Source organism: Rhinolophus sinicus, linkage group LG04 (assembly GCF_036562045.2).
Source record: "Rhinolophus sinicus isolate RSC01 linkage group LG04, ASM3656204v1, whole genome shotgun sequence".
NCBI classification, from domain to species: domain Eukaryota; kingdom Metazoa; phylum Chordata; class Mammalia; order Chiroptera; family Rhinolophidae; genus Rhinolophus; species Rhinolophus sinicus.
Genome location: NC_133754.1, coordinates 166,465,351 through 166,472,365, shown reverse-complemented (window position 1 = coordinate 166,472,365; position 7,015 = coordinate 166,465,351). Strand labels below are relative to the sequence as shown.

At 52.6% G+C, this 7,015-nt stretch overlaps 1 protein-coding gene across 2 annotated transcripts; it reads left to right on the top strand.

The window, feature by feature from the left end:
• The first annotated feature begins 989 nt into the window (after positions 1 to 989).
• KLF4 (KLF transcription factor 4) lies at positions 990 to 5,778 on the top strand. 2 transcript variants are annotated; one of them, XM_019734216.2, is made up of 5 exons: positions 990 to 1,596; positions 1,710 to 1,830; positions 2,478 to 3,468; positions 3,568 to 3,732; positions 4,709 to 5,778. In XM_019734216.2, the coding sequence occupies exons 1-5, from the start codon at positions 1,592 to 1,594 to the stop codon at positions 4,882 to 4,884; spliced, it is 1,458 nt and encodes a 485-aa protein (XP_019589775.1). In that variant the 5' UTR covers positions 990 to 1,591; the 3' UTR covers positions 4,885 to 5,778. The 2 variants fall into 2 exon arrangements, with proteins under 2 accessions (XP_019589775.1, XP_019589774.1); XM_019734215.2 differs by having other exon boundaries at positions 2,478 to 3,732.
• The last annotated feature ends 1,237 nt before the right edge of the window (positions 5,779 to 7,015 follow it).

Here is a 7,015-nt window from a genome sequence, read left to right as displayed (position 1 = left end):
CCACCTCCTGGCTAAGTCCCTTTCGGTAGGGTTGAGCGCTCAGGGCCTGGGCCAAGACAGAGTTGCCGTTTGACCTTTACCTCGCCATGTCACCTCTTTATGACTGTTTTCTCTTCCATAAAGTGGAAAGGAGAGTGCGTGGCTTGTAAAGTGCTTTGAGACCCCCTGGTTGAAAGGTGTCCCCGCGCCTCACAGCCCCTCTGCCCGAACCCCACCCCAAAGTAAATCTTTCACTCCCTCGCTCCTTTAAAAGTCAAAACCATTACTCCTTTCCCGGTTCCGGCCTCATTCCGCCCTTCCAAGGCGAGGAACCCTCCAGTTTTCTCAGGCTCCCAGGTCTTGTTACAGTGCTGGGCACCCGCCTCCTTTAGACCCCCACCCCACCCGGCAGAAGACCCCGCGAAGAACCGTGCGAGGCCAAGCCAAGCGCCCGCACTAGAGCTCCAGAACCAGAGCCCGTCTCCCGCGTTCATACGGAAGAGACGAAGGGCTAGATGAGTCACGCGGATAACCGCGCTCTTCTGTAGTGCGTAGACGCGGCGAAGGCGTTACCCACCCCCTCCGCCCCCACCGGCCTTCTCAGCAGTCAGTTTCGAACCCAGGGAGCCGACTACGGCGATACACACTGCCCTGGCCGCCTGGCGACCGGACCTGTGCCGGGTACCCCGAGTCCCGCGCCAGGGCCGCCGCCGCCACCACCGCCGCCGGCGTCAGCCCGGCTCCCGCCCGCCAGCTGCCGAGCTGGCGTCACTGCCTGGCCCGGCCCCGCCCGCGCCCCTCCCTCCCTCGGGTGTCCCTCCCTCCCCCGCCCCCACGTGCGCCGAGTTTGTTTATTTAGCTGCCATGGCAACGCGCGGGGGGGCACAGGAGGGAGGGGAGAAGAAAGGGAGGGGCGGGGCCTGGGGGCGGACGGCAGCGCTCCGAGGGTAGGAGGCGGGGGAAGGGCTGGAGCCAAAGTTATAAGTAAGGAGTGCGCGGCGGCTGCCGGCAGTTCCCCGGCCCGAGAGAACGAGCGCCGCTGTGGGCGCGCGGGGAGCAGAGGCGGTGGCGGGCGGCGGCGGCACCGGGAGCCGCCAAGTGCCCCTCCCCGCCCCTCGGCCCCCCACCCTCCCACCGCCTGTGGCCAGCGCCCATGGCCGCGCGCGCCTCACGCAGCCCTCCGGACTCCGCGCCCTGTGCCGCCGCCCAGTCCTCAGATCCGCGCCACCGCGGCCAGTCTCACCTGGCGGCGCCGCCCGCCCGCCACCCCGGCCACAGCCCCAGCGCCCACGGCGACAGCCGCAGCGACCGCGACAGCGGTGGGGGACACTGAGTCGAAGAGTGAGCAGCCCGGCCACCGGACCTATTTACTCGCCTTGCTGATTGTCTATTTTTATAAGAGTTTACAACTTTTCTAAGAACTTTTGTATACAAAGGAACTTTTCTTAAAAAGGCATCTCTCATTTATATTTAATCCAAAGAAGAAGGATCTCGGGCAATTTGGGGTTTTGGTTTTGACTTCGTTCTAAGTCTTTTTTTCTCTTCGTTGACTTTGGGGTTCGGGTACCTCCACTGCTTCGGACTCCCGAGGACCTTCTAGGCCCCCACATTAATGAGGTAGGTGCAGCGTAGGGCGCAGGGAGGGGTGAGGGCCCGTGGGACTTGCCGGAGTGGTGGTCAAGGGTGGCCCCCTGACTCCTGCCTCGGTGTGCGCACCACTTGGCCCACAGGCAGCCACCTGGCGAGTCTGACATGGCTGTCAGCGACGCACTGCTCCCGTCCTTCTCCACGTTCGCGTCCAACCCAGCGGGAAGGGAGAAGACACTGCGTCCAGCAGGTGCCCCAAATAACGTGAGTGTTGCCCCGCGCCATGGGAAGCGTCCGGTGGGTTTCTGTGGGTAGGGTGGTAACGGGCGGAGCCCCGGAGTTACCAAGAACCACCCGGACTAGGGAAGGAGTGGCCACCGCACGGGCTCCGCAGCCCTCCCGGGATGGCTTCCGCGCCCTTGGCTCTGCTGTATGTGCGTGTGGTCTGGACGCTGCGGAGCCTCCGGGGGCGCACACCGGTTCCGCACACGTCCCTTAGCACGCAGGCGGCAAGGCGAGCGCGCGGGAGGTGGTTGTGTCCACCGACCGAGAGAGCTTCGTGCGTAGGCGTCCCCGTGGCGAGGGCACACCGGGAGAGCCTCTGTGCCCCAATTCCGGGGACGGCTGGAGCGTCCCCGAGATCTGGCGGGGGAGGGACACAGGCTGGCGAGCTGCAGAGCTCGCTCACACGCAATCGGGCAGACACAACATAACATCCTCCATGTCCACGCACCGCCTCTCTTCGGACCCGGGTGTGGGCCGAGATTGCAGCGCCGGCACTGGAGTCCCCCGGCACTGCCTGTCTGCCTGCCCAGTTCCCATGTCTGGGCGGTGTAGGCGCGCCGGGCCAGCCAGTATGTCGGGTGGCAGCAGGAGACCACCACTGACTCTCTCCTGCCCTGTCCCCGCAGCGCTGGCGGGAGGAGATCTCCCACATGAAGCGACTTCCCCCTCTGCTTCCCGGCCGCCCCTACGACCTGGCGGCGGCGACCGTGGCCACCGACCTGGAGAGTGGTGGAGTTGGTGCGGCTTGCGGCAGCAGCAATCCGGCGCTCCTACCCCGGAGAGAGACGGAGGAGTTCAACGATCTCCTGGACCTGGACTTTATCCTCTCCAACTCGCTGTCCCATCAGGAGTCAGTGGCCGCCACCGTATCTTCGTCGGCATCGGCCTCATCCTCGTCCTCCCCGTCGAGCAGCGGTCCTGCCAGTGCGCCCTCCACCTGCAGCTTCAGCTATCCGATACGGCCCGGGGGTGACCCGGGAGTGGCCCCAGGCAGCACGAGTGGCGGTCTCCTCTATGGCCGGGAGTCTGCGCCTCCTTCCACGGCTCCTTTCAACCTGGCGGACATCAACGATGTAAGCCCTTCGGGCGGCTTCGTGGCCGAACTTCTGCGGCCGGAATTGGACCCAGTGTACATTCCGCCGCAGCAGCCGCAGCCGTCAAGTGGCGGGCTGATTGGCAAGTTTGTGCTGAAGGCGTCTCTGAATGCTCCTGGCAGCGAGTACGGCAGCCCGTCGGTCATCAGTGTTAGCAAAGGCAGCCCGGATGGCAGCCACCCGGTGGTGGTGGCGCCCTACAGCAGCGGGCCGCCGCGCATGTGCCCTAAGATCAAGCAGGAGGCTGTCTCCTCCTGCACGGTTGGTCGGCCCCTGGAGACCCACTTGGGCACTGGACCCCCTCTCAGCAATGGCCACCGGCCGCCAGCGCATGATTTCCCCCTGGGGAGGCAGCTCCCCAGCAGGACTACCCCGACCCTGGGTGCAGAGGAACTGCTGAGCAGCAGGGACTGTCATCCTGCCCTGCTGCTCCCCCCGGGCTTCCATCCCCATCCGGGGCCCAACTACCCACCCTTCTTGCCCGACCAGATGCAGCCGCAGGTGGCACCGCTCCATTACCAAGGTCAGTCCTGGGGATTCATAGTTAGGGCTGGGGAGCCCTGCGTTTGCCGGCACTCCGGGGCCCATGGGATGATGCTGACCCCACCTTCTTCACCCCTAGAGCTCATGCCGCCCGGGTCCTGCATGCCAGAGGAGCCCAAACCTAAGAGGGGGAGAAGGTCGTGGCCCCGGAAAAGGACAGCCACTCACACTTGTGATTACGCGGGTTGTGGCAAAACCTACACGAAGAGTTCTCATCTCAAGGCACACCTGCGAACCCACACAGGTAGGAGATCAGATGCCATGGAAAGGAGTGGGTTTGGTGTTCAGCCCCATCAGCTAACTATGGACACTCCTCAGGGCCTCTCTTGGGATGTGGGGTGAAGTCTATCTCCTCCATCTCCTGCATCACAGGAAAGAACAGCAAACAGCGCCTACCTTTTTGCCCAGGAGCCTTTTTCTTGATGGATGGTATCAGTTCTTGAATGTGCAGTTTTGTTAGGCGTTTGAAAGGCAGGGAGGTTCCAGGCGGAATGTGGGCCTCTCCTAGCTTAAGCAAAGCACTGCCCTTGTAATCAAGAAATACTTTGCAGTGGGAAAGCATAATGGGGTTTTTTCTATCCTTTTAATTTTCTAGAATATTTTCATTGGCTGCACCCTTCCTAGATTCACCCTTTCTATTTTTATAGTCTTAATAATGAGATTTTATTTAAATTTCAAGAATTTAATGGTTCTGATTGCTGAGATTCTGGTTTAAGATGGTCACTGTAGAGAATTTCTATCAGCGTAAGTAGGTACACAAGGTCATGTAGGGGTAGCATTTAGTAAAATAAATGTAGGTACAGAAAAAGTAGGCTCCTGTGGCTTTTGGACCCAATTGTAGTGAGATAGGATATTATTACTTGATTTGGGCTAAGGGGAAATACGCTAGCAGACATAATTTCCAAATTCATGTCCACACTGATATCCTGGCTCAAACAAATGAAAATGTTAGCCCCATAGAAGTGTAGGTTTAGGTGGTATTTGTGTATTTTCAGTGCTTAACTATTTAATGTTCCCCCCAAAAAATAGCAAAAATAGTACACATAATGCATTCTTATTTATGATCTGAAATTTAACATGGCCTTAAGTGGTATAAAGACGTTCCTGGATCCTTTCAAAGTGGAGTACTTGGGGAGTTGGTTTAATATTTGGGCTCCAGTTTTTAAAATAGTTCTTCGTTCTGTAGCAATGGCTTCAATGGCTTTATTTTCCTGTTACAGGTGAGAAACCGTACCACTGTGACTGGGATGGCTGTGGGTGGAAATTTGCCCGCTCAGATGAACTGACCAGGCACTACCGCAAACACACCGGGCACCGCCCCTTCCAGTGCCAGAAGTGCGACCGAGCGTTCTCCAGGTCGGACCACCTCGCCTTACACATGAAGAGGCACTTTTAAATCCCCAGACAGTGGATATGACCCACACTGCCAGAAGAGAATTCAGTATTTTTTACCTTTCACACTGTCTTCCCGGTCAGGGGAGGAGCCCAACTGGAAAGCACTACAATCATGGTCAAGTTCCCAACAAGTCAACTTGTGAATGGATAATCAGGAGACAGAAGGAAGCCAAAAGACAAATCAAAGAACAGATGGGGTCTGTGACTGGATCTTCTATCATTCCAATTCTAAACCCAACTTGAATATTCCTGGACTTACAAATGCCAATGGGGTGACTGGAAGCTGGATATCAGGGTATAAATTAGATCCGCGAGTTGGGGGGAGGGAAGACCAGAATTCCCTTGAATTGTGTTTCGATGCAATATAAGTATAAAGATCACCTTGTAGTCTCTTTGCCTTCAAAAGCCATTATTATGATATTAGAAGAAGAGGAAGAAATTCAGGTACAGAAAATGTGTTTTAATATAGCCTAAACGATGGTGCTTGGTGAGTCTTGGTTCTAAAGGTACCAAATGAGGAAGCCAAAGTTCTCAAACTGCTGCATACTTTGACAAGGAAAATCTATTTTTGTCTTCCGATCTACATGTTTGACCTAAGTCAGGTAAATACACCTGGTTTACTTTAACATTTTTATGCAGACAGTCTGTTATGCACTGTGGTTTCAGATGTGCAATAATTTGTACAATGGTTTATTCCCAAGTATGCCTTAAGCAGAACAAATGTTTTTTTCTATATAGTTCCTTGCCTTAATAAATATGTAATATAAATTTAAGCAAACTTCTATTTTGTATATTTGTAAACTACAAAGTAAAAATGAACATTTTGTGGAGTTTGTATTTTGCATACTCAAGGTGAGAATTAAGTTTTAAATAAACCTATAATATTTTATCTGAACATTGTTTTTGTTTTGTGTGTGTGTTTTTTTCCCCCCTGAAAAAATATGGAACAGAAATGGCAGTTTAAACACAGTGGGTAGGACATGTGAAAAGCACACTTAAAAAGCCAACTTTCAACAGAGATTAAAAGAAGACTTGAAAGGCTACTTAGTTTTATGAGTACTATCGATGAGGTAGGGCTGAGAGCTCTGAGGACTGTAGATCAGAATTAGGTTTACCTGATTCAGGTTGCTCTTTCCAATGTACGTAAAAATACATGAAAGCATTTTCCTTACCTGAATATGAATTTCCAGGTAGAAACAGCTCGATCATTCAATTTGCTCGGTTTAATATGAAAGTACTCATAAAATAACCATACACATTCCAGTTTCACATTTTAAAAAATCCTTATGGTTTCTCTTTAAAATTGAATGAAAATATAAAAATCGGAGGCCTGGCCTTGCATTCAGAACAATTTGAATAACAAAAGGAACGTCCCACAGTGGAAAACCCTAAGAACATAGTTCCACAGTGCCCTCCAGAGGATTGAAGGACTCATGCTTAGTGGTGTTACAGACAGATATTAGAGCCCTAAAGAGGTCAGAACCAAAGCTTGTAGCAGGTTTTAAAACATCCATCCTCTAACAATGGCTAGCCTCATTGTTTCAACAGACGGAAACCAAGGGATTAATGATTCAAGGTCACAAAACGAAGTGTAAAGTAAATTTAAGTAAAATTTTGAATTTTTTTTTGTAAGCTTGTAGCATATTTCTGAGGTAATTAAAGCTTAAAACTGCACTGAGACTTCAGGTGGGTACCTGTGAGTCTGAAGTTCATTTGTGGCCCTAACAAAATGGAAAAAGCATTTGTGACACTTGTTGACACTATATATTTGTAATGGTGATGTGGGTGACTAATTAACATTGTCAAGTGATGGAAGCTGGCTATTTTCTTTAGACTGCTTATTAACTATCCCTTATATCTAGATGTGTCCAGAAGTGTTTGCACTATGGATGCATTTTATAAATGGAATAAGAAATAGAAATTCATAAGATGCTCATGGTGGATCAACACAAAGTATTTTCCTTGGCTTTTAAGAGCCCAGCATAACTGGAAAACACAGCATGTGTCTTAGCTTAAAAGAAAACAGGTGCATCAATAGGATGGAATTTTATGTGGCCAAGAACATATTCAAAGCATACTTAATGACATGGAAAAATGCTCATGGTATGTTAAGTGGAAAAAGCAGGATACAA

What these genes read in the sequence shown, in the direction of transcription:
- KLF4 (XM_019734215.2), top strand. An exon ending in CAGCAGGTGCCCCAAATAAC is followed by an intron (nt 1,831 to 2,477) that starts GTGAGTGTTGCC and finishes CTGTCCCCGCAG; the next exon opens with CGCTGGCGGGAGGAGATCTC. An exon ending in ACACCTGCGAACCCACACAG is followed by an intron (nt 3,733 to 4,708) that starts GTAGGAGATCAG and finishes TTCCTGTTACAG; the next exon opens with GTGAGAAACCGTACCACTGT.